Below are 27,960 nucleotides of genomic sequence, written 5' to 3'. Positions count from 1 at the left end.
TTCTAGTTTACTAAACGTGAATCGTCATCTCTGAGGTCGAGGTTTATGACAAGCCGCTAAAAAAAAAACGTAATAAAAAACGGAAGTGAGAAACTTTAAGAAACAAATCGAGCAGTGTGCTAATGATATGAGCTAGCGGCTAGCGGCTAGCACCGTCAGTGCTTCTATGGCAGATTGCTGGAACACAGACACCGGAGAGGCTGTTTATCGCTCCCGGGATGTCATCAAAAACATGAGGATTAAGTAAGTACCATCGTGGAAACAAACACGACACATTTATCACGTCCATGTGCTGTCGAGGACCTGTCCTGTTTTGTGTCTCGGGAATCTGTTGCACATCCTCAAGTCACTTTATTTTTGTATTTTTTCTCGACTCTTTCTTGAGGGTTCGTCTGGAAAGGGTGACTTCCACGGCAGCCCTCTCTCAGCACCTCCAGCAGCAGGTCCTCACCCAGCAGCTGAGAGGAGACATTGAACTGGAGACTCTGTCCTCATCGGAGCAGCAAACAGGTACAGTGTTTGGTTTTTTTTCTGCTGCAGAGGGTCAGAGGACATTTCAACATCCTCCTTCGCCTTTGTCGCTGCACCACAGTATTACCGTACATGCATCTTTCCACGTTCTGTTTTTCAGGTGTCAGTTTTCCTGGCGACGGGGTTTATTATTCACAGGTCAGCCACTGTGCTGATTGTGGCTGCCACAGGCTCTTTATAGCCACAGCTGTATGTCTTTATAGAGACACGCTGTGTGAAGTTTGCATGATCTCCCTTGTCGCGGTGTTTGGCTTTCGGTGGAATCTACACCTCCCTGCAACACGTCATCAAAACATTTAACAGGATCTGAATAGGTTCCCACCTTGTTCTGCCTTTTTTTTTCTTTGTTAGTGTTTATAACAAGTATAATTTGTCTTTAAAAGAAAAGTCAGAATGGGGCAAAATGGACAAAATCAGATGGACTCTTTAGCACCATGTTTTCCTATGTCCTTAACCTTGAATGACTAATTGTTGTCGGTTGAAAATTGTTGTCTTCTCAAATGTGGCCTGTGGATCGAGGCATAGTCATCCCAGATAAACCCACTCCCAATAAAAACAAACAGTAAACATAATTAACATTCTTGTTTACTGAATTCAATATAATGCACAAAAGTGGTTCTATTTATTATCATATTTTATCAATAGCCTCTTTTGTGCCTACTTCTGTTTCTCCTTCTGTACTATTTTTCATTCAATGCAGACAAGATTGATGTTCTGCTTGAAAAAGAACTGAACTGGAAGTTCACATCTCTCTTTCTAGATCGAGTCTCTTTGTGGATGTTTTGCAAACCACAGCATGTCAAAGCCACCAGGTCTGTTCACTGCAGCAAGCTTTCACGTCTTTCACTGCCTTTTATATCTATTGGAGGTGAAATGTTGGCTGTCTCAGCTGCTGCAGACAGAGAATTGAGGATCATACTGAAATTAACTTTTTGTTTTTTTCTCCAGTATGACTGGCAATGTTCACAATGGAAAGTGTCGTTTTTAGTTTTTCAGTTTTCATACAATGTGTCCTTTTGGTAAAAACCCTCTTCATTGCTTAGGACGCACGTTTCCTTCAAAGAAAAATATTTAAGGCTCGTCTTCAACATTGCCTTGTTTCTAGGTGATAATGAAGAGGAGTTGCTGGTCGGCTGGCAGGAGAAATTCTTCAGTCAGGTAGAATTGACGTTTATCCTAATCCCATTTCTACCCTGAAAAATGTTTACATGTACAGCAGTTTTTAGTTCCTCTTCGATCCCTTTTCTTCATACGATTCCTCTCCTCTTCCTCATGACCTCTCTTTACCTGGACTCAGTATGAGCTGGAGCTGTTTCAGTGCGAGTCGGCATGTCAGACCCCTCTGGACCGTCAGTACCACGCAGAAATCAAAGCCTTGAACAAAGCCAAGGGCCGGCGGAATTACAGGATCTTCACGTACACCGATCACGACCGCTACACCAGCTGTCTGCCTCTCCACCAACTGGTACGTCGTGTTGCGTCGTCACAATTACGGAAATTCCCAAATTGTATATGTTCCTGTCTCTCCCTCTGTGCGTTACCTTTTGGTCTCCGATCCTTCAAGCAAAATGCCTCTGACTTACTGACCACAACCAAATCCGGCCCCACCTTCCTGGCAGAGAGGATGGCCAGCGTGAGGCACCGACGGCAAGAGCGACGCACCGTGTACGTCAAACCTCCCCCTCCTGTGTGTTTGTGGAGCGAATGATTCCAGTTTATTGTTTCTCAACAGACATGCCGCGTGTTGGCTGACTTAAAAATCAATTTAATATTAAAGTGTGATGATTTTTCGTTTTTGCAGGGATTCTAGTATCCACAAGTCAAAGATCATCAACTGGGAGCCGAGCGAGGAGTTCGTGAAGAGCAGTCGTGTGGTGAATAACGCCATGCAGACCATGCACATCATGGGAGATCTGGGCCCAAGTGGGAGGTGAGAACTACACAATCTGGGGGAAAACAGACGAGTCTCTTTCAGGAGAAATGGAACACTTTTACCTACGAAACCAAAGCTTCTTGGTGTTTTCTGGTATCGCAGTTTTCTTTAGTCGTTGTGGTTCCTTACTGAGTGCAGAACATCCCCCCCCCCCCCCCCCCCCCTCGGATTAGAAGAGTTCTACTCTTTCCAGAAGCAGATGTAACATTACATGTTTGATACAGGAGGTACGTTTCTTCCTCTCCTCTTTCAGACTGGGTCAAAAAGAGAACGAGTGTTTGCTGGTAACTCTAAAAACAGATGGCAATGGAACCGTGGTCGTCAAGCCTGACTTCAACAAAGGCAAAGAGCCCTACAGGTAAGGAAGCCATCCGAACCCAACACAGAGTCAAGGCAGGGATCTTCTACCTGATTGATTGTCTGTCATTATCAACATTATTTAATGGTCATTATGACTCCAGTTTGACTCAAGCTGTGAATGTGTATCGCCTCACATGTTAAACAATTGAATGCAAACTGAAATATTTGAAATCGCAGAGGCCTCGAGGTGAAAATGACAGGGACACAAATAGTTTTTTAAGCAAAAAAATAAATAAATGAAGATGAAATACTTGGGCGTCAAACATCGTCTTAATCTGCTTTTATGTTGAAGTTGCAGTCATTTTCATTTTGAAGCGTAATTGTTTTGGTTTTGTGAAAAACGTGGACAGGATCGTCACGGAGGGGGAGAAGAGGGAAGTGTGGCGTCTGACGCTGGAGGACGTCTCCGCCGCCATGAAGCCAGAGGAGAAGGACAGTGAGCAGAGCATGTACAACGACGTGAGCTGGCCTTGTTGTCGTCTTCGCTGCAGATGTGAAGTCAAGCTTATAGATGGACACGGACACATTCACTCGTATCTCTTTCTTAGTTGTACGTGAGGCACAGAGAGTATCTCAACAGCCTCGTTGGACAAGACTTTGAAATGGTAAGAGGCGCAGGGATTTTTTTTCACAACATCCGAATTGTATTGTGTTTTTTTTTTTTTTTGAGTTTAAAATGTAGATTGAAGTATTTAAAAACTTGCGGGGTTTTGATAAAAGCCTGTTTTGCAGCCTCCAGTGGGGATCCTGCGCTACGTGATGAACGGAGAGATAGGTGCGTGGAAACGCTGTGCCTGTTTCAGCAGACATCTCCTCAAAGCGTCGTTTAATAACCACATTCCCTTTTTCCCCCGTGTCCCCAGTCTGCGCTCGAGGTTTTGAATATGATAACTTGTACATCCACTTCCTGGTGGAGCTGCCCGGCAGTGAGTCACACTTTTACTTCACACCAGGTGACAGTCGTCGGTCTTCAATGTGATTTATGAGTCATATATTGTTTTTCTGTTGTCTTTGTGGGTTCAAGGCTGGTCCAGTTTGCCCCTCCAGTCTCTGTCGGGGGTGACCCAGACCTGCCGGACCAAAACATTAGGGAAGGTGTGTATTGGATGTGAGATGTGAGACTCCAGCCTGTGGACGTCTGTTAAAGCCACAATCCTCTTTCTTTCTTTCTTTCTGCCGACAGGAAAACGTGGCTTTCTTCAGTTTCCCGTTCAGCTTTGAGGCTTTCTACATGAGTGAAAAAGAGGGTCAGTGTTTGTAACAGCTCCACAACGTCGTATTTACATTGATCCCGGCTTTTTCAAGTTTGGACCAACACAGAAGTTTCTTTTCTGATTTCAGAATCGATCCCTCAGTGGCCCGTGCTCTACTTCAAGGTTCTTTCTCTGGACTCGTGGCAGCGTTTTCGAACCGAGGGCTACGGATATCTGCTGTTTCCCGCTTCGCCCGGTAAGCTCCGTGTGGCCACCTTCCGGTGGATTTAAGTGCCGTTGGAAGCTGTGGAAACGTCTGAAGATGGTGGGGAAAGTTTGATGCTTTTGCCTTTTAAATTTGACATTTTTGGTGGGATTTGTTGGGATTCGAACCCGCAACCGCTGAACACAAGCTCTCACCTTGCATGTTTAGGCCGCCACTACTCACAAAATAATATCATACTGATACTTCATGTATCAATTGAGGCCTTTTCCGAAAATTCTAAGGTTTTCTCCTTGAAAGCAAATGTACCTGCTCTATATAATGGAAAGATTCAAAGTCAGCCAGTTAGAACTCTATTTATATAATGCTTCTTATGGATAAAAATGCACACAATACTTTGTAGTGTAAAAAAACAAAAGGATTAAATGGCGGGCGCCGGAGGATCTGAGGGTTCGCCGTGCTTCAAAAGGTAAAAGTAAATCAATATGACAAGAAGGCACAAGACCATTAAGACTTTTATAAACCATTAAAAGAACCATAGCAACAATCCTAAAAGACAAACAAATGCAATTCCTTTAAAACTGAACTTGAAACGTGAAGTGATTCTGCTTGCTGGTCACTCTGAGCCGCAGTCGTCCCGTAATGAAGATGCATGAATACGTTTTGTAATTAGGTTGAAATGTCTATTGGTGCTGGTTGATTGTTGTCCACACTGTGTTTGTGTATGTGTGTGTGCTTTAGGTAAACACACAGTCACGTGTCACACGTGGAGGCCGCTCCAGACGGGGACGGTCTCGGCCCTGAGGCGCTTCTTTATCGGAGGTTCCCCGGAGCTGGAGGACCACAGCTACGTCAGGGTGCCGGGAACGTTTAAGGTGGGCTCAGAAAAACCTCCGAACGAATAAACAAGAACCGCTGGCAAAGACATGACTGAATCTATTGTCTACGTCCCGGCGTGGCTGTAGGGGGAAAGGCTGAGCCGCTTCGGCTTTTCCACAGAAACCGCAGGAAGTGTGACCTTCACTCTGCACTGCCTCCAGCAGGCCAGGTGAGTCTGAGGTGGACTGCAACAGTCGCCTGCACCAGCATGACCACAGACAACCGCTTTGGGGATTTTACACCACGTCAAATTCACCTGGAGCCTCAAAACATGTTGCATTTATAAAGTTTCATTTCTGATAAAGGAGGGCGAGCATTTCATTACGTCTTCAGTTGTTTTCGTATCTGATTTTAGTGGTTTCATTCTTCTTTTTCTCCATTTTTCAGACAATTCTGACAGAATATGATGCAATAGAATAAAAATACGTCATTAATCCCAGAGGGACGTTCCTTTAAGCAGCGTGCCGCACAGTATGAATAAAAAGAAGGTTCAATATCAAATAAGACGGGATTAAAGATTAAATACTTTGTTTATCATGAGTCTCCAGTGGCTGCATGCATATCTTGTTTTATTTTCAACATTTCACTGAAACGTATTCAAACTTTTTAACGTTCAATCATGAATCCAGCATCCGTGGTTTGCGAATTTTAACCGGGTCAAATGCAAAACAATGTAATTCTCCAAAACACAAAACAATACATACATACATACATACATACATACACAAGTACATACATACATGCATAAAATGCAGATTACAACACCAAAAATTAGGAATGTGAAGAAAAAAAAAGGATACAATAAATAACCAAATTAAAAAAACTGAATCACAAGGTTAAAATGTCCGGGACTCAATTCACAGAATTTATCTTTATTAACTAACAAAAATCGAATTCTGTGAGTTTCGTCTTTGTGAACCACTGTCATTGTTTTACTTTCTGCCTTTTCAGTGAGGAAATATCATCCGAAGCATGTTGAAATCTGGCTCGACTAAAGAGAAATCAAGCTACACCTCATATCAAACCCTGAAAGTCAATAAATAGAAATATCACTAACTCATTATTGAGTACTCCGCTCGTTTGTCACGTATGGAAAAAGTCTGTTATTTCCCGTGCTGCACGGTGTGATTTAATGTTTGCATGTTTGGTGTGATTCAGGGCGTTTGTCGATGCCGCCATGATGAACAGGAGGAGACAAAAGGTTTACGAGCAGCTGGGAGGATTCAGTCAGCAAGGAGCTGTTTGCACGATCCTCGGTAAGCAAGCTGAAAGGTTTTGTTTTTATCATCACTCCCAAGTCCAGGTTCTCGAGGTCTGGAGGCTGAAGAGAGAGGGAGAGGTTCTTATTGGGACTTATTGTTCATAACTCCCAAGTCCGGGGTGTTTGAACGTGGTGGCCGGGTGTTTGGGTGAAATCCTGATCGCCTGGCACAATGTGGGAATTACCAAGACGGCATGGAGCGTTGATCTGCGTATTCTGTCGCTTTACTCCAACAGAGGCCTTCCAGAGAGCGAAGAAAAGAATGCAGGACACTCGAGAGCGTCTTCCAAGAGACGTCGTCTGCACCTTGTCTCAACTCCAGAACGAGTCCTCTGCATAGGGGTGACGCGTGAAGTGGTCCAGTCACGCTGTCAGACATTTGACATGAAGAGGAGAACTTCTCTCACACTGTCAATATACTTGCCGGATCTGCGTAGATATGCAGAATAGTGCGTGGTTTCCCTCACTCGGGGGCAAATGGATCGTTGCAAAAATCATTGGAAAAGAAACTATTTTCAAAGATTTTTATGTATAATTTCTATATTTTTTTATTCAACACTGGAGGGTATTTTGTTCTAATATAAACTTGTTTTTCTCCATATAAACTAATGCCACTGTGTTGTGTATTTCTTGAATGAAACCACTTATATTGAAATGTTACACTTTTAAATCGATTTTATTTCTATTGCACCAAATACATCATAAGTACATTTACAAACGTTACATCAGTTATTAGGTGGAAGATGCTATTTGTAATACTTTAGCCTTCGATTGCTGTAACTGAATTACTAGTTTCATGATAGTATTTGTCACGTTAGTGTTTAAAAAAGTAGATTTACAAGATGAGGGTACTTTGAGCTGACCCCTCTTTATGAATATGCACCTATGTGTGGCACAGACATTAGACATGGATCTCTATTGGTGATTAAAATAAATATTCTGCATAGATTAATGATTATTTGTTATTTCTAAGAGTAAATCTTCCGACATTTCTTTAGTTTTTATGTTTCGCCAAAGATCCCAGCCAGGAACCGACCGCTTGTGTTGCATTCACAGTCCTCGGGAGAAAGTTTCGCAATAACGGTCACGCCCGAGATTTCTAACTATAAATCTCACGTACAGCTTCGCTACAGCCAACATGATGCGTATATATTTTTCACTGTTATCATCTTGGAATTGAATAACTATTGAAGATATGATTGAGTGAAGCAGCTTGACGAACATTATCCCTCCTGTTCTGCATTATTTTCACCACGGTATTCCAGTTCCCGGTGCCTGTGAACGCACCACCCACAGTCCTGATTCTCCATCTTCCTCGAACCGGGCTCAGGACCAGCCTCTGTCTTTTACCCTCTCAAATATTCACCCACGGACCAACACTCCACCAGGTCTCGCGTACATTTCACAATCTACACTCTCTGCGCCGTTTTCCCTTTTCTCTGCATGTCTGTGTGATTCCGCGTAGATTTGCAGCTGATCGTGCCGCTGCGTTGTGACCTGCGCTGCTGTCAGCGGCTCTGGAAACAGGCCCGCCGGTCACTTTCTCCTCTAGCGCCCACGGGATTTAATGTTTTTTTGTTTTTCAATAACGTGGCGTTTCTGACTGAGAAAAGCTCAAGATTGTTACCGAAATTCCTCCGCGGCTTGTTGTGGGGGACGTTGCGGCCGATATCCGGACGTCGCTGCAGTGTTTAGCATGTGGCTAACGTTAGCATGGGCTCCGTTTGCCTGGAGCTCGCTGGGTGATGGAGAGGTCACAGGCTCAGCCTCAAACAGGCCGATTCTAATGCAAATAGTCGCTTTCGGTATTAAGCTAGACATCGAAATAAAGGATTGGCAGCTAAAATGACAATTTGGGGTGTTTGTGTGTTAAATCGCATGCGTCGAGCTGCAGTTAAACAAACAGCTTGGCTCTTGCTTCATACTTGAAAAATAAAATGTCAATACTACTGAAAACAAGCGTGCATCGTCAATCCAGAGGAAGGTTAATGGATGTAGTGGTGAAGGGAGACACGGTGGCTGGTGTATCAGTAGAGAAAGCTGATGTCTTGTCCCCTGGAAAGCAGCAGCAAAACAATGAGGGGAGAGAAAAAAAGACGATCATTTCATGAGAATGTCTCTGACGTCATCCAAAGTGAGCTGGGATTTCCTCAAAAGCCCTGCAACCTTTACAATGAGACGCCAGTGTTTTTATTTGGGTCCTCGAGAGCAATCAGTGTTGCAGTGAAGTGTAAAATATAAAGACTGCACGTACATGCATGGCATATGAAAACATACATGTCATAGAACATTAAAAAGAAAAAAAATCTAAATTCAGTGTGCTGAAAGAACACGAAGAGCAGCGATTCAGTAGAATCTTTTAATATATCGGTCAGTTATAAAATGCAACCGATGCATATTGTTTCTCAATTACATAAAGATCTGTGGTAGTAGAGTGTCCATAAAGATGGATCAAAATCCATACGGGGAATAACAAGCCTAAAATCACACTATGTTGCTCACAATGATGTGAAGATATTCTGATTCCAGACTCAATATCTGGTCTCATGTAACAGTCAGTGACACAAACCACATAAACAACTATCCACTATGACGTTCGGCTCATTTTTGACTCAAGTAAATCATGAGATTTCTGTCTGTGTGTGCAGGTGATTCTGCATTTTGCATTTAATATTGGATTTAGGAATGGTAACAATTATATATTTGAAAAACTGAAGGAATAATCCTGTGGTTTTTTTTTTTTTTTTTTTGCAGACTTAAAAGATCACAGTCATGACGGACTCCAAATATTTCACAACAAACAAAAAAGGTGAGTTTTTTTTAAAGTGTGCATTAAAAAAAATTGATTTCACGTATTGTATTAGGTTTAAGGTTGGAAAAGCTCTTAATTTCTTTTAGGTAGACAATTTCTTGAAATTGTGCTTCGTCTTTCAGGGGAGATCTTTGAACTGAAGGCAGAGCTGAACAATGAGAAGAAGGAAAAGAGAAAAGAGGCTGTGAAGAAGGTCATCGCTGCCATGACCGTCGGGAAAGATGTCAGGTACGACAGAAAGTACAACATCAGACTGTCAAAGTCCATAAATATATCAGCGGCTGATGCAATATAACCAATATATTGTGTTGAATGTGATTTACAAGACTTCAATCTTTAACAAAAGTTTTCACATTATTCATTTTTGAATTTCTGTCTCCTCATACCTTCCTGAAACTGTCAACATGGTGAACAAAGTCATAATAATTTTTTTTTATATTTTTATTTTTTACTTTTTATTTTCTATTTTCTATTCTATTGTATTTTATAACATTCCTAGGTACCAGAATGCAACAAAACAATTTCCCTTCGGGGATGAATAAAGCTATCTATCTATCTATCTATCTAATAAATCAAATATATTTTCATCTGATATTTGTAATTCTTGTATTATGAATTAAATTCCACACATACACATACTTGACAATAAACCATCAATTCTTAAAAACCTCCACAGGTTTATCTTTTCAGTCACACACCACGTCTAAGCGACATTAAAAAAAAAAAATGTTTTCCCTGCTTCTTCTCTTTGCCCACAGTGTTGAGATTTAATGCCTCAAACTGAAGTCCCTTTGCTCTCCTCTCAGCTCTCTGTTCCCAGACGTGGTCAACTGCATGCAGACCGACAACCTGGAGCTGAAGAAGTTGGTCTACCTCTACTTGATGAACTACGCCAAGAGCCAGCCTGACATGGCCATCATGGCGGTCAACAGCTTCGTCAAGGCGAGGCCTTAAAATCCACAGAGTTTGCTCATTTGACACGGGACAGTTTTCAAAATGGGAGAACGTCTGAGAACGTCGGGAATGATCCGTCTCTTTTGGCCTCCAGGATTGTGAAGACCCCAACCCCCTGATCCGGGCTCTGGCCGTGCGCACCATGGGCTGCATCCGGGTGGACAAGATCACGGAGTACCTGTGCGAGCCGCTGAGGAAGTGCCTGAAGGACGAGGACCCGTACGTGAGGAAGACGGCGGCCGTCTGCGTGGCCAAACTTCACGACATCAACGCCCAGATGGTGGAGGACCAAGGCTTCCTGGACTCACTGAGGGACCTCATCGCCGACTCCAACCCCATGGTGGGTGTGACCTCCGCCCAGCTTCCTTTTCCACTGAGTCGGTCCGACGCGCGTCACGATTTCCTCCCGGGTTGTGGTTTTGCATAAAGTTACCTCTTCGTCCGCCTGCATTTGAATCTTATTTATTTACCGCTGCTTTTTGTTGCTGGTTAAGTCGCGTGGTTAAATCTCATTGTCGCTGCGTCAGTTGTTTGAAAGGAAACTCATTTGGATGAATGTGGCTGCCTGCAACCTTTGCGAATGTTTTGAAGGTGATGAAACTGCACCTTTTTAAAAATCGTTGCTTCTTTTGTTTTGGGTTTTTTTTTAAGGTCGTGGCCAATGCAGTGGCCGCTCTGTCGGAGATCAGCGAGTCCCACCCCAACAGCAACCTGCTGGACCTCAACCCCCAGAACATCAACAAGCTGCTGACGGCTCTCAACGAGTGCACGGAGTGGGGACAGATCTTCATCCTGGACTGCCTGTCCAACTACAACCCCAAGGACGAGCGCGAGGCCCAAAGGTACCGGCCGCATTATAAAGCCCGTCGACGTCCTGTCCGCGTAGCCTCCGCCCTCACCCTGCCCCCGCCTCCTCCCTCAGTATCTGCGAGCGGGTCACTCCCCGGCTGTCTCACGCCAACTCGGCGGTGGTGCTGTCGGCCGTCAAGGTGCTGATGAAGTTCTTGGAGCTGCTGCCCAAAGACTCGGACTACTACAACACGCTGCTGAAGAAGTTGTCCCCGCCGCTGGTCACTCTGCTCTCCGGAGAGCCGGAGGTCCAGTACGTGGCCCTGAGGAACATCAATCTCATCGTCCAGAAGAGGTGTGCAAGCGCTTTAGCTGGAGATCCCCCGGTTAAACCCATTGTGTGTGCCGGCAATAGCGGTTTCTAGAGTTTTCATGGTGTTTGTTGATTCTGTGCAGGCCGGAGATCCTCAAGCAGGAGATCAAGGTCTTCTTCGTGAAGTACAACGACCCGATCTATGTGAAACTGGAGAAGCTGGACATCATGATCCGCTTGGCCTCTCAGGCCAACATAGCACAGGCATGTTGCCGGTTCTATTCTGTCAGTCGGTCGTGTGGGGATTTGTCGCTGCCTTGACTTGTGGGGGAGGTCGGAGTGAGCTTTAGGGTCAAGTCTGCTGCGCAAACGAGACACAGTGGGATCGAAATTTAGTCTCACTGAGAGAATGAGAATATAGGCAGGCACAATATCTAATCCAGTGTCGCCTCAGAGCAGCTGTGATCGTTAAGGAGGACCTTAACCCTTGGATGCACAACCTACCAGTTCCTACACTCTTCCACAAGTGGGGTCAAAAATGACCCCAATTCAAATCAGTGCGTTTTTGCAATATACTGGGTTGTTATCTTCAAAATCTTTAAAACAAAGAGTTGTAATATTTTCATATTCTAGGTATTCCTCATAAAACATGTTTGTGACATGAGGCCATTTGCATTTTTATAAATTTTTTCATTAATTTTAAGAAATTGCAGTTTTTATGTATGTTGCTGGGTAAAAATGACCTCCAGGGTGGTGAGACTGCTGACATCACGTGTAAGTGGGACAGTATTGACAGTCAAAGTTGCATTAGATGCATAAGATGACATCAGACGTGTAAGTGGGACTGTCAGAGTTGCTAAGAATTAAAGTTTCATAGAAGATTCCATTGGAACTGCTTGGGGTCATTTTTGACCCCCCTTGTGGAAGAGTGGGGTCGTGATACAAAAACTGCAATTTCTTCAAATTAATGAAAAAATTAATAAAAATGCAAATGGTCTCATGTCACAAACGTGTTTTTTGAGGAATAACTGGAATATGAAGATATTACAACTTTTCATTTTAAAGATGTTGAAAAATAACAACCCCTGGGGTCATTTTTGACCCCACGTATGCATCTAAGGGTTAAGGACCCGTGCTCTTGTCGATCGGTCCATATACGAAGCCCAACGACGTCACTGTTCCTCTGACCGTTGCAGGTCCTGGCCGAGCTGAAGGAATACGCCACAGAGGTCGACGTGGACTTTGTGCGCAAGGCGGTACGAGCCATCGGACGCTGCGCCATCAAAGTGGAGGTCAGGACGTTGTCACGGCGGCCGGAGACGTCTCGTATGCGCTGAATTGTGTGTCTCTCACCGCCCGGTGGCGTGGCCCCCGGTCCACCGCCTCTTGTTTCTCTCCAGCAATCAGCCGAGCGTTGTGTCAGCACCCTGCTGGACCTGATCCAGACCAAGGTCAACTACGTGGTGCAGGAGGCCATTGTTGTCATCAGGGACATTTTCAGAAAATACCCAAACAAGTACGTTTTTTTTTGATCCGCTCACTCCGATGTGTATTGCTCGCGTTCAGACAAGTGTTGGGTGTGGAGTGTAACTTGTGCTGCCGGTCAGGTATGAGAGCATCATCGCCACCCTGTGTGAGAATCTGGACTCCCTGGATGAGCCGGACGCCCGGGCCGCCATGATCTGGATCGTCGGGGAGTACGCCGAGAGGATCGACAACGCCGACGAGCTGCTGGAGAGCTTCCTGGAGGGCTTCCACGACGAGAGCACCCAGGTGGGTTGAGCAGGAGAGGACAGTACACCGTCACGGAGGTCCGGTCTCCACTAGGGGACTGGGAGTCGTTCTGCGCTGCAGGTGGGGTGAATTGCTTGAACATTTTTAATCCGATTAGTCACGATGACGGTTGAGTTTGATAACCACATACTTTTTAGGTTTACCAAAGCACAGTAACCTTTCCAAAAGAATTCTCCCGAGACCTCCGCGTTGACATTTAGTTCATTTCCAGCTGTGTGTGTGTGTGTTGTTCTGCAGGTCCAGCTCACCCTGCTGACTGCCATTGTGAAGCTGTTCCTGAAGAAGCCGTCAGAGACCCAGGAGCTGGTCCAGCAGGTCCTCAGTCTGGCCACTCAGGTTCGTCTGTTTAGTCACATCTGGACGTCGGTGTCGATCGAAAGTCAAGTCTTCACGTGAGCGCCGTCCCCCCCCCCCCCCCCCTACAGGACTCGGACAACCCCGACCTGCGCGACCGCGGCTACATCTACTGGCGCCTGTTGTCCACCGACCCCGTGACGGCCAAAGAGGTGGTGCTGTCGGAGAAGCCCCTGATCTCCGAGGAGACGGACCTGATCGAGCCCACCCTGCTGGACGAGCTCATCTGCCACATCGGCTCGCTGGCCTCCGTCTACCACAAGCCGCCCAGCGCCTTCGTGGAGGGCAGCCACGGGATCCACCGCAAGCACCTCCCCGTCCAGCACAGCAGGTCCGACGCGCCACGCCACCAAACGTCCCTCCCTCTTGCTGTCGCTCTGAATGTTTTCACAGCTTCAGGTCGTTTAGTGTTCGGGAGCCGATTTCTAAAGCAGCAGTCGTCCTTTCTGCCGCCACAGCATCGACACGGGCGAGAGCCCGGTGAGCAGCGGGCCGGCGGCGGCCATGGACCAGCCCCACGTCATCCCAGTCAGGGCGACCTGCTGGGGGACCTGCTGAACCTGGACCTCGGCCCCCCGGTCAACGTGCCCCAGGTGTCGTCCATGCAGATGGGAGCAGTGGACCTGCTGGGAGGAGGACTGGACAGCCTGGTGAGCCTGAGTGATTTAATATAGCGCGCGTCCCCGCGTGGCTTTTAAAGTCCACCGTTACGTCGCCGGCGGCAGAATCCAACGTGAAATATACGAAGCCGCATTTTTCTCCGAATCATTTCTCTTGTCGTGATTTGTCCCTTTGCGTACCTTGCTGATGCGTGACGTGACTTGATCCTGCCCGGGATCTTTCACACCGAGCTGCGGCGTTGTCGGACCGACGCATCATCACTTTAGCAATATTGCCTCGAGCTGTGGATCCCCATAAAAACCCTGAAACATTTTAAAAGGAGTATTTCTTCTTAAACAAGTCGCAAAAATGTCTGAATGTTGATTAACGGGTATTTTTCTTCTGTTACTGGTCACTTGACCGTTTCTCCACGCTGCTGGCATATCTGGATTTCCTCATGATTTTTTTTTTTTTTTTTTTTTTTACTGTTCAGACTTGATCTTTTCCCAGAACGTGTCGTCTCCTCTTGACGGGCTGCGGTTTGCTAAGAACGTCTCTGTCTTTGTCTCTGTTTGTGTGTTGGCTCGGTGTCTTTGGGGGGGGGGCCTCTCCTCTCTCCTCTCTCCTCTCCTGTAGCTGGGGGGAGACCTGGGCGGAGGTGTTGGGGGAAGTCCAGCAGTAAGTCCAGTCGCTCCGCATGCCGCCTCCGCTTCAACCCACCACACTCCTCTAAACCGCCGCCTCCATTGTTCCACACTCAGAGCTGTAGCTAGCAAGGCCGCGCTGGAGTTTTGAACGTTTTAACCCGTTTAACTTTATATGGTAGTTTTATGTTGCTGTTATAGATCTGAAGTCTTAAAGACTCATTGCTGGTTATAGAGTGATAAATGTCCTGTTCTCTGTATTTGTGCCTCTTTAAATGTGGAAAATTGTGATCATATACCAGGAATGGCCTCTTTTCCTGATTGTGTCTCTAGATTGTAGCAGATGATTTTGAGAGTAATGATAATAATTGATCATCCGATTATGATACAGACAATATAAATGTATACATAAGCAAAGAGTTTTTGCAAAGCTATTGACAGCATTTCGTAACTTTATCTCACGTCTGGGTATTTTTGGAAAGCACAGCTTCAGCAAGCAAAAGTACTATATACCTTTTTTTTTTTTTTTATTAGTTATTTTCAGGCTGGATTTATTCAGACATGATGATCTGGTTAGTTTGCTAACAAATATTGACTATTTCTTCAAAAATGTCAACATACCCTACTGTGACCTGCAGTTTTGACGTCTTTGTATTTAGATATTCAATGATCATTATGCAGTTTGTGTCCTGATTTAACTGTTAACATTAAATGGGTCGAGTTTGACGCACATTGTGTGTCACTGTTTTAATCAGTGGGCTAAAACGCAAAACTTCACGTGCGATCATATAAGTTAACCTCATTTTCTGCTTCCGTTTCTCTCCTCTGGGCTTTGGTGGATCGCACTCTTTGGAAATGAGCTTTTCTTAGAATCACTAATAAGCTGCATGTGCATGAGCCGAGATTTCCCTGCGACGGGGTTTCTCGCAAACATTTCAAGTCGTCTACAACGTTGAACTGGAAGTCCCAGCGACTGGGATCATGTGGTTTTTTTTGTTTTTGTTTTTCCTCCTCCTTCCTGTTGCTCACCTCAGGTGGGACAGAACTTCATCCCGTCGTCCGTCCCCAGTACTTTTGCTCCGTCTCCCACGCCGGCGCCGCCGGCCGTCAGCAGCGGCCTCAACGACTTGTTCGAGCTGTCCACGGGCATGGCCGTCACCACCGGCGGCTACGTCGTCACCAAAGCGGTGAGTCGGCGCGGCGATCCCCCCGTCGCCCGTCAGCCCTTTCCGAAACCGCGCCGTCGCTCATCAAGAGCTTCTCCCTTCCCAGGTGTGGCTTCCCGCAGTCAAAGCGAAGGGGCTGGAGATCTCCGGAACCTTCTCTCGCCGCCAGGGCCACATGTACATGGACATGACGTTCACCAACAAGGCCCTGCAGCACATGACCGACTTCGCCGTCCAGTTCAACAAGAACAGGTGAGCTTGGGCGACGTCCCCACCCCGTCGCCCCCCCCCCCCCCCCCCCCCCCCCCCCCCCCCAGCGTCAGGGCCGCCGCGCTTCATCCCGGTGTTATCCCTCCCCCTCTCTGCCGTTCAGCTTCGGCATGATCCCCACCAGTCCTCTTCCCATCCACACCCCGCTGATGCCCAGTCAGAGCATCGAGCTCTCGCTGCCCATCAACACCATCGGGCCCGTCATGAAGATGGACCCGCTGAACAACCTGCAGGTGCCCACGCACTTTTGACTTGGATCTGTTGTACCCGTTTAAGCCTCGCGTCTTATCAGCCGTGTTTGTCCCCCCCCCCCAATCCCCTCGCGTGCTTTGTGTTCCAGGTGGCGGTGAAGAACAACATCGACGTCTTCTACTTCAGCGTGCTCATCCCGCTGAACATATTCTTTGTCGAAGACGGGAAAATGGGTACGTTTGCAACCGACCGCCGCCTCAAAGGGGCAACAGCACATCGGCCTTTCACCGTCCCACTGCAGCGTTGAATAGAATTGAAGGAAGTATGAAATGCTTGTTTACATTGTGTACTTCTTCCTTTAGAGTCACACATTTACAAACTACATGACATCGGGGTTATAGAGTTAGGCATAAAAGCCTGATTAGACTTAAAAAAAACCTTCAGATTCTGTTAAATGTTCATAAATACATACGTTCTAGCTTCATACAGTAGATCAATCCAACAGTATGAAGCATAAAACAAAAACAAACCCAAGCGTCTGGGAACAGCTGGAGCACATTAGAGGCAAGAGGAGCAGTAGAGGAATCTACAAGCAGCATGAAATTAACCAAACACTTTTTCGGTCTTGTTGATGGAGAATGGTATTATTGTCACGCCACAGTGCTGCACATTGCTCACGAGCCCGCGGGCGTCTCTCCCCCCGCAGAGCGGCAGGTGTTTCTGGCGACCTGGAAGGACATCCCCAACGAGAACGAGCTCCAGTACCAGATAAAGGAGTGTCACCTCAACGCAGGTCGGCCACATGTGGACGTTTGTGTCATCAATGTTTAATCCCAGCTCATGATTCTGCTGTTTGGATTCAGTTCCACTGGAGATTTGACTGTAGGAATACGTTTTTAAATGAAATACACTCTTCTTCTTTTTTTTTTTTTTTAACATTTCATTCATTGTTAATCGAGCAAATTTCTCTTCCCTGATTACAAACCGGCTCCTCGGAATAGAAGCATGCACTCACCTCTCCCTCTCTCTGTTTTCTTTTTTCCAACCCCACATGCTTTTCATGGGATACTTTATTTGGGCCTCTGCCCCTCAGACTTTAGCGACTCCCCCTCAGCTAGCGCCCTCTGGTGGCTGATCAGAGCAGGGCACCTCATAGACCCGATCCGGTAGCTCAGCTTTACAGTAGTCCCAGTGCCCGTAGGCGTGTGGTTCCAGTAGTCGTCACAGCTCGGTGCGTTTCCGTGGCGCTGAGGTGTGTCGGTACCTGCAGCTGACCTCCGGTTCGTCCTCGCAGACACGGTGTCGGGGAAGCTGCAGAATAACAACATCTACACCATCGCCAAGCGCAACGTGGAGGGCCAGGACATGCTGTACCAGTCCCTCAAGCTCACCAACGGCATCTGGATCCTGGCCGAGCTCCGGATTCAACCCGGCAACCCCAACTACACGGTGCGTACTACACGCCAACACCACGAGGTCACGTGTAGGAGTTGTGAAGAACGCAGTGGAACGCTGCATCTCCTTTATATTTGCACATTTGATTCATGACCCAAAGGAGAGAAAAATCTGCGTCGGGTCACATGATGCTGACGGTGTAAATGTGGCCAAAATGACCTTCGACCCAGTGTTTCCCAATCTTTTTCGTTTGAGGAACCTCCTACTAGGTGTGAAGTAGTGATGATCGAATTTGAACGAATCGTTCAAAACCCGCGAGCCACTTTACTGAACGGTGACTCACGAGTTTTCACGTTCATTAACTCGTTCACTGAGTCATTCTTGCTACAGCCTCCAGCTGCAGAGAGGAAAATATAAGTGTCACTGTTCTGGAGCTCGTCTAACTTTAGTCGCCCTGTGAGAAAAGCAGCTGTAATGCTAAAAGAGCTGCTAAAAGAGCTGCTAAAAGCAGCTTGTAGCCGGGCCGCTAACGCTAGCTGCTAAGCACAGCAGCTTCCGGCTCCTTTACATTCTTTTTTTTTTTTTTTTTTTTTTTTTTTTTTTAGAGAAAGGCTTGGTGAAACAAAATAAATACAAAAAATACAAAATACATACAATACCCTTGTTAGTGCTACATACAATTGTTGTTTTTTTTTTTTTTTTTTTTTTTGATAATACATTAACCACAGTGATCTAAATATTTTCCAACTGCCATGAGATTAAGACCAGCCTGAGCAACAACAGAGCAAAAGACCTAAATAATGACAACAATTATAACAAAAGCAAAAAGCAAAAGGACATAGAACAAAAATTAATAAATAAATAAATAAAACAAACAAACAAACACAACAACAAAAAAAGCAAACAACAACTTGGTTTTGATAATTAACAGAACAATCTCGTCAATGAGGTGTGTGTGTGTGTGTGTGTGTGTGTGTGTGTGTGTGTGTGTGTGTGTGTGTGTGTGTGTGTGTGTGTGTGTGTGTGTGTGTGTGTGTGTGTGTGTGTGTGTGTGTGTGTGTGTGTGTGTGTGTGTGTGTGTGTGGTTTGTGGTGTGTGGTTTGTCCTCTGGATGTGAATGGAACTCCTTTACATTCACGTGAGGCTTTCAGCAGCTCGAGTCAGCTTGTAGGTGAAGTTCAGCACGAATGACCCACTCACCTCGTTTCACTCGTTCAGCTCACATGGCCGAGTCAGCTCGAAACTCGAAAAAGTCGTTCACTGAATCGGTCAGTAGCACTTCCGCTGTGTCGTTCACCTCTTGAGCGGTGAGGCTCCGCCCCTCCCTCACCTGAAAATCTGCAGCGGCGCTCCGCTCAGAAAGTTTCTGAGTGACGGCAGAGAAAAAACAAATACATATTGTTTGTTTCACAAAGCTTGTAGAGATAAATACATGAATAATACATGGATAAATACACAATAAACAATGTTAAAATACCACTGTAGCGTGTATTGTGTTACATTTAATATTGTCCCCTATAATTAGTTCTGCTCTATGAACGTCACATTATTTATTGATACTAGTAAAAAAAGAAAATCAGAATGTTGGAAGGGAAAAAACCTATAAAATCATATGTATATATTAATATATAGTGTATATCTGCCATTCTGGATACCAGGTATTTATTCAGTTTAATCATTTATCTAATTTATTTTCTGATTCAACTAAACCTCAGAAGCAACACACATAATGTAGAATAAGGAGACCAGGACCACTAAAAACTAATGTGTACTTATTGTTTATTTTCCTCAGAAGTGTTTCAGCATTTTACTATGAATACATGATTCTCCCCCGTGGTTCATGTCGCAGTTCAGCTGAGCCTCCAGGTCCAGGAGTGGGTGGAAATAGTGCGCATGCGCAACCTCCGTTCTCTAGTTTCTCACCAACAAAAGATGCATTCCGCTCCAAATTTGTCAATTTTGTTTTTCAATGAATCTCGTTGGAACTCCCTTTAAAAATGGTCAGAAAATATAGACATTAGAATTAAATGACACACTTTTTCAATACAAACGTAGTAGTTTTGTAACATAAGTGAATTAAATCCTAACCCTATAGTTCTGTCCTTTGAAATCAAGAGGGCTTTGTGACCCCCCCCCCCCTTCCCCTCCATGTACCCCCACCCCCCCCCACACACACACAATTTGGGAATACCTGCTTTAACGTCCACAGCGAGTGTTTGTGACGGTGACTCTCTGTGTCCACAGTTGTCCCTGAAGTGCCGGGCCCCCGAGGTGTCCCAGTACGTCTACCAGATGTACGACTCAGTGCTGAAGAACTGAGCTGCCCCCCCCCATCCCCCCCCCCCACCACCACCACCCACTCCACCACTCCGCTTCATCCCAAGCTGCAGTATTTGATGGTTTCCTGCGTCTGCAGCAAGCCGCCAAAACAAGAGAATCCAAACGGCGAACGACGGCGGAGGAGGGGGGGAGAAACGCTTCCTTTGTCTTGGCGGTTGAAAGCGTCATGGAAATCCTCCTAATTCCACTCCATGTTTAGAGTTTTACCTCTCCGTGAAAAAAAAACAAAAACAAAAAAAAAAAAACACGCCGACCATTCCATCCTTAACTTTAGTGTCTTAATGTCGTGAAGATGTGAATCCAGATGAAACTGTAGTGAGAGAAACAAAACAAGGTAGATTTCCTCCCGTCGGGCTCCAACAGGCTGACGCTCCTTAATTCAGCTTTGTTTGTTTTGTTTTGTATTACGCTGGCTTCTCTTCAATAGTCTTCATCCTTTTCTTTGTTGCACACACAACGATTGAAAACCACACAGAAACCTTGTTGACGTTTAATCTCAGACTGAATGAGATTAACGCCACCGGGGGGGAAAAGGAAAGTTGAGGTGAGCCGGCTGATTCCTCCTGCTCCGTTGTTGTTGTTGTTGTTTTTTTTATTTGCTTTATCCTAAAGAGCTTCACAGATCTGTACTCCCGTCGACAGGTCGCGTTTGCATTCCAGCGTCGTTGAAGAGGTGAAACCTTAAGTTTGGCGAAGCGGCTTCATGGAAGCTGAACTCACTTCCCCGTGTGGAGTTCCAGTTTAAACAGAACCCCACGCTGCTGCACGGGTTCCGTGTTTGTGCTGCTTTCCTTACGACCACTACGCCAAAACAAAACCCGTCACTTTCAAGTGTGTTTACTCGTGTCCCCTCGCTGCTTCACACTCCTTCGTCGTCATTCCTATTTATTGTGCATCTACCTCTCGCGCGTTTTCCTTTTAATCACTCCTGCACTCCACCAAGCCAGCGACCTTTCTCTTGTGACCTTTATGCCAGTATGGACTTGTGGAAAGTCGGCCGAACGGTAAACTCCCAGGACCAACCGCAAATTGAACGCCAATTTACGTGTGTGTGTGTGTGTGTGTGTGCGCGCGCTGTATAAACACGAGGGTGTATCGGCCCCCGGGGCCCGGAGCTGTAGTGTTCGTTCAGTGACGACGTACTTTTGCGTTTTTATTCCCCTGCATATGAAACGAAGCATCTCCTCTATATCCAACGCACAGATAAACTCCCCCCCCCCCCCCCCACCGTGTCGCTTGAGTTGAAGACTTTTCTCGTGCCTGCATGAGCTCACTGTCATTTTCATTTCAGCTGTGGATTCCCTTCAGTTTTTCTTTTTACCAAAAAAAAAAAAAAAAAAACCCAAACAAAAATCCCGATTTGCCTCCTTCACTCCCATAGATGGAAATATATCCCCAAACTGTTGCCAGTAATACAGAATGTACGGTGAAATCTATGAATTCTAGAACATTCATTGCCATAAATAACCCTGTTGTACAAGATTTGTTTGTTTTTTTGTCACGGTTATCGCATCTTATGTCAATAAATTGTCATCACTCATTTTGTATGTGTTTGTGTGTGTCTCTTTAAGGCTGCTGTGGATTTGCCAAAAGGTTGTTTTTCAGTAGGAAAGTGTGTGAATCCAAAAGAAGAATCAAGTTTGTGAAAACACCCACAATGCAACAGCTATATGATACGCTTTTTTTTGGACATTTCACTGTATTTTGCACCAGAAAGTGTCATTAAAATTGGCTTCATGTTGAGATTGTAGTCATTTTTAGTTGGTTTTTTTTTTTATGAAACTAGAGACATTTTCAATCCGTACGCCACATCAAAGGAAAAACAAAAGTTAAAATGTAAAGGTTGTTATGGCACTGTTTTACCGGTTCTACCAACTCCAAGTAAAATGTGTTTGATATTCATGATCGATAACGTGGAGGATCAAATGTGTTTTCCCCTCGTCTCAGCCAGTGTGCTCTACAGCTATTAAAAACAGCTGGAATAACTGAAACCACGATGGATTACATGTATATTTGATAAGCAAACTGCATAAAACCTGGAAAAAAAATATTTGTTCCTCTGACAAATGTAGTTTTACTTAATGTATTATGACCATTTAGAAAGGATCTTGTAAACTGCTGCTCCTTAAAAGGAAATGTTATCATGATAATGGAACAAATATCTTACTATTCCTATACTATTGGCAAGTATATTATTACTGACCATTACTGATTGTTGTGGTTCGTCCTGAGGGAGTTTGGTGTTTATCCTGGTGTCTCCATACTCCGTTTAAAAAAAAATTAAATCCTGTTTTTATGTTATTAAAATTAGTATACAATACTGTAAAGGTTCTGCAAAGTAACAACCTGGTTGTTGTTTTTTTTAAGTATTATTCCAATAATAACAGTTTTATGTAAAAATTACACTATTATCATTCATGATCTTTTCCTTAAATTATCATTATATGTCATTAAGTACGTAGCTCATGATCTAAAGGTTTATGTCCGTACAAACGATGTAATGTTGCTTTTAACAGTTAAACTGAAGGTAAATAATATTAGTTTGGGATTAATCAGTAAAGCGACAAGTCCCAGTTATTTCTTTTGGTATTGTTCCTGTTACCATTTTTAAAGTTTAAAAACCCTGCACGTGTTTGTTTGTTTGTTTGTTTGTTTGTTTGTTTGCCTGCTCTGTGGTGGGGCGGGTCGGACGCCTGTTTCTGCTAATGAAAGCCTCCCAGCCTCTGGTTATTTAACTGAAGTGGACGCTGTTTGTTTTAAGTCTATTTAGTCTGACTGCAAATCAATAGATGGAAACAAACTGCCCCAGTTACAGTTAACTGTTTGAGCTCTGATACACCTTTTTTAGTGAAGAAAAAATACAAACTTTGCAGTTTAACAAGTTTGATTATCAAAAGACATTTCGGGCAAACTGTCAAATGCACTTGTGTTGAATTTACGTTTGAATTAAAGGGTTTACTGCCAGAATGAAAGGGTTAGCTGTCCTGAAATGCTCCCGTTGTGTCCTGATCAGAGATCAACACGGTTTAATGATTATCAGAGCCGAGCGGCCGATCAGGGGGTCAGCAGCATCTGACGGATGACTATTGATCCTCTGCACGCGCTGACCTGGGCCGCTTACTCCACTGGTGCTTCAAATCTGTAAACAACACACCACATTCATCGCTTCTTGTGTGAAAGTGTTTTGAATTTTCCGTGCGTGGACATGAGGCCAGTGGTTTTCCTGCTGGGCCTCGTCCTCCTCCTCGACGCCGCGCTTGCTGCAGAAGGTACGAGATCCTATTTTTTTTATTATTATTATTATTATTATTATTATTATTATTGTATAATACGAACGAGAAAAGACTCAGTTTAGTTGAAAGCGTTGTAATTGAATATACAAGAGAAATGTATTTTTTTTATAGTTTAGCAGCAGTATAAAGAAATACAGCAGTATTCCTCATTTGACACAATGTATATAATGAAACTAACAGAAAAATCCTCTCTCATTCTTCAACTAAATTACACATAAACACACTTTATCAACCCGTAATTGAAAGCGGATTTTTTTTTTTTTTTTTTTATGTTATATTTCACCATCATAATCTGAATTTTTGAACACATGACACGGTCCTTTAGTGGTTCACTCTGTCACCTCCCACTAACTCTTGGGCAGAGTTTGAATGTTTTTACTTGTTAAAACGACTGATCGAGTCCCGCTGGTCGCCAAGAGAGGAAAGAAGGTCCATGGATGTTTCCTTAACTTGTCTCCTTGGGACAGAGTCCCCAATAAAACTGAAACATCTGTTGGGTTACAATGTGATGGTAAAACTGTGTGACTCCTGATCAGGCTTTGTGCGGCGCTGAGTGATAAACGCGTTCAGATGGTTTCACAAGTGAAAGGAGGGTTTTATTTCGCCGTGTGGGTCTAATAAATCGAGCGTTGATGCAGTTTCATGACCTCCACAGAGACCTGCTCCGGCCGCTGCGGCTCCTTCGACCCGCAGAAGAAATGTCAGTGTGACTCCATGTGTCTGTATTATGGGAGCTGCTGCGACGACTTCTCCACCTTCTGCCCCAAGAAAGGTCAGTATGGCGGTGAAACGTGGCGACCTCGCTCCAACCGCACACTTTTTTGGTTTTGTTTTTTTTAATTCAACCGGATCCTTCTGCCCTCAGCTCGGGGCGACACCTTCGCCGACCCGGAGGTCACGGCCTCGACGCCGACGCCCACCGAGCTCCAAACGTCCGCCTCCCCGAGGTTGACGTCCGTCCTGCCCACCATCCCCACGCCCCCGACCACGAACTCCACCCAGAGGCCTGCGCCCACCCTGGAGCCCGACGCGGCTCCCTGCAGCGGCCGGCCCTTCGACGCCTTCCTGCAGCTGAAAAATGGCTCCATGTATACGTTCAGAGGTAAACCTGGACCGGAACGTTTGTTTTTCTCATGTGTTATCATCAACCTGAGTTGGTTTCAGCATTTAGAACCTCTCATCGATCACCGGGGAAAGATTAATCTTATTTAACCACCTTTTCAAAACCCGATAAATCATAAATGATGTGTAATTGTGTTGAGTTTTCCACTTATCCAACAGATTGAGATTCAAAACCATGTACACTTAATTGGATACAAATGTACTCAATCGATCTGTCGTCTTTTACATTCCGCCGTCGTATAAATCGAACTCAAACAACTTTGATGACGCTAAAATGTTGGTCATTTCAATATTGTCCGATGATTCCAGCCCACGAGCCACATGTTTGACGCCCCTGAAGTGAGGCACTACACAGCTTTAAAGGAATAATTTCTGCTAATATTGTCTGGTTACAAACGTTCACATACTGCACCTCCAAACGCTCCAGAAGGACTTTGGTGAATTCACTAGATTTATGTGAGATTTTTTTTTTAGTTTAGTTCAGTTTTAGTATTTTTATTTCACTGCATTTTGCTCCAGACTTCTTCATCAAAATGGCATTTATGTTAAAAACTGCAGCAGTTTTCAGTCCTAATTGTTTGGTTTTGTTAGAATATAGACATTTTTCAATTTGTACGCTTCGCCACAACAGCAAAAAAAAAACAACGTTATCGTTTAAATTGAATCCCCGTATCGTCAGAAGCACTTTTTATTCAGGATTTTCATTCCATAGAAGTCTTAGAGGTTGTAACCCCACCGGCCGCTTCTCCTCTCAGGTGAATATTTCTTCGAGCTGGACGAGAAGTCGGTACTTCCTGGTTACCCCAAACTGATCCAGGATGTTTGGAGGACCCCTGGTCCCGTCAGCGCTGCGTTCACACGCCACAACTGCCAGGGGAAGTCCTACCTGTTCAAGGTGCTTCTGTTTGACGCGAGGATCAGCCAAGACTGCTGACATGTTTGTTTCCTGTACTCGCGGCTCGTAAGATGTTGTGAACTTCCTGTTTTCTGCCTCAGGGGAAACAGTACTGGCGGTTTGACGGCGGCGTCTTGGATCAAGACTACCCGCGGGACATTTCGGTCGGATTTGACGGCATCCCGGACGACATCGATGCGGCGTTCGCCGTCCCGGCGCCGAGTCACCGCGGGAAGGAAAAGGCCTACTTCTTTAAAGGTGATTGGAGAACTTTAGCGTTTCGTGTCTTTTCACTATGGCACTTCACCTCTTCACCAAAGGAGTGAAACTGTATTCGCAGCTTCATTGTCAGTTTCTGTCTCCAGGGGACAAGTATTATCAGTACGAGTTCAAGCACCAGCCGTCCCACGAGGAGTGCGTTGAAATGAGCCGGTCGTCCCCCTCCGTGCTCTTCACCCGATACACGGACGTCTACTGCGACGAGACCTGGGAGGATTTCTTCACGCAGCTCTTCGGAGGATCCCGTGAGGCCCGTTCCGTCCGCTCGCTCGCCCGCGTGTCCCACGTCCGACCGTCCGCAAACTCAACCTCCTTCTCTCGTCCCCTCCAGCCGGCGGCGGCGGCGTCCAGACGGGCCCCCGCTTCATCAGCAGGGACTGGCACGGCGTCCCGGCGCCGGTGGACGCCGCCGCCGTGGGGCCGGTGTACCTGAGCCGTCAGCCCGCGCCGTCCCCTGATCCCCCCGAGGCGAGGAGGCGCGGCTCCGGGAGGAGGAGGTCCAGCAAGAAGCGTAAATCCGGCAGGAGGAAGAGTCGCGGCTTGTTCGTCGACCTGCTGGATTACGACGACTTTTTTGATTTCTTCGACGACGACTATCACTACGACACGGCCGCCACGCAGGACCAAGGCACCGCCGTCCAGAACGTGTATTTCTTCAAGAACGGTATGGCGTGTGTGCGAGTCAGACCGAGGTTTGGACAGAGAGGCGACGTCTCGTGACGCTTCCCCTCGTTCTCTCTCGTGTGATTTCAGGTCAGTACTACAGAGCGTCTCTGCAGACCAAGCGTGTGGACGCCGTCAACCCCCCCTACCCACGATCCATTGCAACATACTGGCTGGGCTGCGAGCGTGAAGACGTGGCCGACCCGTCGAGAGCGGAGAGGAGATGAGCCGGACCTGCGGTTCGGAGGAAATCTGTAAACAATAATAATGTTACCTCTGTAGGACTGGTCCAAACCCCTCAACCGCACTTTTAGGTGACTGCTGAAGTTCCGCATGATTTAATAAACAGATATCAATCCCGCGTGTGATTAATGCTTTGTTAAATGGAGGGGGAAACATCGATATCTTGTCTTGTTTAGCGAACTGTCACATCGACATGCCTTCTAACCATCGACTTGAGTTTTGACCAAAACAAAGTGTAGATTATCTTGAAAATTAAACAAATGTGAAAGCGATCAGCGATGTGACCAGCTGAAATTATACCTGAATATAAACAGGAGTGTTCATTGAACGCGTCATGCAGCTCGTGCTGCAGTTTTGCTTTCAATAAGAGATGTTACATAACCACAACGTATTGCGTTTTACAGATCTGAAGTATAGTTATTTGACGTGATGACATAACTGAAAAGAGAAGGCATTAAATTAATATCAAAATATGAGGCAGATATATGTTTTTCATTGCTGAACCAAGGAAATGTCAAGAGATCTTTTAACAACAGCTGCGCTTTGCAAATTTCTAGATAAGAAGAAAAAATTTGCTGTTTATCCACATCATAGTTTAAATAGTTGTTGTTGTTGTTGTTTTTAAATGTCTTAGGAATAAGTCACACTGCTTGAGTTCGGGCCTTAAGTCCAGTATGTACCCCTCTATGTGACACGTTGTGTTTTTCATGTTGTGTACGTTATGATGCAACGTTTTTCTCCTTGAACAACCTCTAGATCTTCATTAATAAAGGTTGTGGCAGACCCTTCTCTCATCTCTTGTTTTCCAAAACATCACAGTGAAACACAACATTGTGATCCCTCATCTACCCTGTGTAGGTGCAGCGGTGGCGACGTGCATGCGGGTAAAGTGTAATTATAATCTCCATGCAGTCTTGCAGGCTCAGGTTGGTGTTAGAGTACAGTAAAGTACAGGTATACAGCTGTATACACCTTACTATGTGCATCTACTCGAATTGTGATACGAGTTTCACAACAATGGTTAAGTCCTGTCTTCAAGTAGAAGAAATGTGTGCATTCATGTGTATTTTAAAGGTGCTAATATCACAAAGTCTTCTTAAGCTGTGCAGGAGATCTTCCTGGCCGGCTGTGGCCATCAGACTTTATAGCCTTATAAATAATGTTTTAACCATCAATCCTCTCTCTATTTATATATTTATTCACTTACAAATGTACAGATACTCACTTGTTTCATTGATATTCTAGTATTCATATTCTACTGATTTTGTGTGTAGCAAAGCTTTATTGATTCTTTTCTTTTCTTTTCTTTTGCTGCTTGGTTATTATTGTGTTGTTTCTATTAATTAATTGTGTATTATGGTTATTTTTGTAGGTTTTTTTTTGTAGTTTTTAGTATTTTGTTAGTAGTTTTTTTTCTCTTATTTTCTTTTCTTTTCTTTTTTCTTTTCGTAGAGAAGTATGG

At 45.1% G+C, this 27,960-nt stretch overlaps 3 protein-coding genes across 3 annotated transcripts; all 3 read left to right on the top strand.

Moving 5' to 3' along the window:
* The first annotated feature begins 30 nt into the window (after window positions 1-30).
* mks1 (MKS transition zone complex subunit 1) lies at window positions 31-6,939 on the top strand. Its single transcript, XM_080509439.1, has 18 exons — window positions 31-243; window positions 386-510; window positions 1,637-1,689; window positions 1,829-1,996; window positions 2,096-2,196; window positions 2,333-2,461; window positions 2,718-2,822; window positions 3,175-3,283; window positions 3,373-3,429; window positions 3,557-3,599; window positions 3,688-3,750; window positions 3,849-3,919; window positions 4,008-4,071; window positions 4,166-4,273; window positions 4,982-5,115; window positions 5,206-5,288; window positions 6,278-6,375; window positions 6,617-6,939. The coding sequence occupies exons 1-18, from the start codon at window positions 167-169 to the stop codon at window positions 6,718-6,720; spliced, it is 1,692 nt and encodes a 563-aa protein (XP_080365565.1). The 5' UTR covers window positions 31-166; the 3' UTR covers window positions 6,721-6,939.
* Window positions 6,940-7,679: 740 nt separating this feature from the next.
* LOC308139005 (AP-1 complex subunit beta-1-like) lies at window positions 7,680-21,543 on the top strand. Its single transcript, XM_080508308.1, is given in 23 exon segments — window positions 7,680-7,768; window positions 9,135-9,189; window positions 9,315-9,420; window positions 9,999-10,134; window positions 10,241-10,486; window positions 10,798-10,988; window positions 11,069-11,290; window positions 11,392-11,512; window positions 12,445-12,540; window positions 12,649-12,764; window positions 12,856-13,021; window positions 13,280-13,378; window positions 13,468-13,727; window positions 13,855-13,916; window positions 13,919-14,046; window positions 14,633-14,674; window positions 15,675-15,827; window positions 15,913-16,058; window positions 16,180-16,309; window positions 16,417-16,501; window positions 16,975-17,061; window positions 17,563-17,717; window positions 19,908-21,543. Coding segments are annotated over 22 exon segments (2,859 nt in total). The 5' UTR covers window positions 7,680-7,768; window positions 9,135-9,152; the 3' UTR covers window positions 19,983-21,543.
* Window positions 21,544-23,938: 2,395 nt separating this feature from the next.
* Window positions 23,939-26,482, top strand: vtnb (vitronectin b; the record flags this gene model as incomplete). Its single annotated transcript, XM_080508520.1, has 7 exons — window positions 23,939-24,068; window positions 24,162-24,398; window positions 25,174-25,313; window positions 25,415-25,571; window positions 25,679-25,837; window positions 25,924-26,256; window positions 26,346-26,482. The coding sequence occupies 7 exons, from the start codon at window positions 23,939-23,941 to the stop codon at window positions 26,480-26,482; spliced, it is 1,293 nt and encodes a 430-aa protein (XP_080364646.1).
* Between the last annotated feature and the right edge of the window lie 1,478 nt (window positions 26,483-27,960).

The sequence above is a fragment of the Blennius ocellaris genome (assembly GCF_963422515.1).
Source record: "Blennius ocellaris genome assembly, chromosome: 14".
Taxonomy (NCBI): Eukaryota; Metazoa; Chordata; class Actinopteri; order Blenniiformes; family Blenniidae; genus Blennius; species Blennius ocellaris.
This window is presented reverse-complemented; position numbering and strand designations above follow the sequence as displayed.